This window comes from Egretta garzetta, unplaced genomic scaffold (genome assembly GCF_000687185.1).
Source record: "Egretta garzetta isolate BGI_Z169 unplaced genomic scaffold, ASM68718v1 scaffold100, whole genome shotgun sequence".
Classification (NCBI taxonomy): domain Eukaryota; kingdom Metazoa; phylum Chordata; class Aves; order Pelecaniformes; family Ardeidae; genus Egretta; species Egretta garzetta.
In genome coordinates, this window is record NW_009258265.1 from 1,724,247 (window position 1) to 1,724,567 (window position 321).

Genomic DNA, 321 nt, shown 5'->3' on the forward strand with positions numbered 1-321 from the left:
GCTGCAGCATGGGGGGCCGTGGGGGCGCGGGGATGCGGCCGGGGGCTCTCACCGACATAGAGGGGCCTGTCAAAATTCAGGCGGACGAAGCTCTGTGGGGGGGCCGGCCGCACCACCCAAGGCAGCTTGTCCACCCGCAGCCGCGCCAGCTTGACATTGAGCTCAGCCTTCACCTGGTGCCACTCGTCGTCATTCCAGGGCACCGCCGACCGCACCGTCAGGTTCTCATCCCCATTCCCGATGTCATAAGCAAACACCACATCCCTGGTGGCTGTGGGGATGCGGTGTCGGAAGGGGTGCCCAGCCCCACTGCCCCCTCCC

General features: G+C 67.3%; 1 protein-coding gene across 1 annotated transcript in view; it reads right to left on the bottom strand.

The window, feature by feature from the left end:
* The window catches only part of LOC104135040 (contactin-associated protein 1), a 15,360-nt gene that overhangs the window by 7,061 nt on the left and 7,978 nt on the right, over window positions 1–321 (bottom strand). Inside the window, 1 exon segment of the mRNA XM_035903431.1 lies at window positions 53–271. Within this exon segment, the coding sequence (XP_035759324.1) occupies window positions 53–271 (219 nt within the window).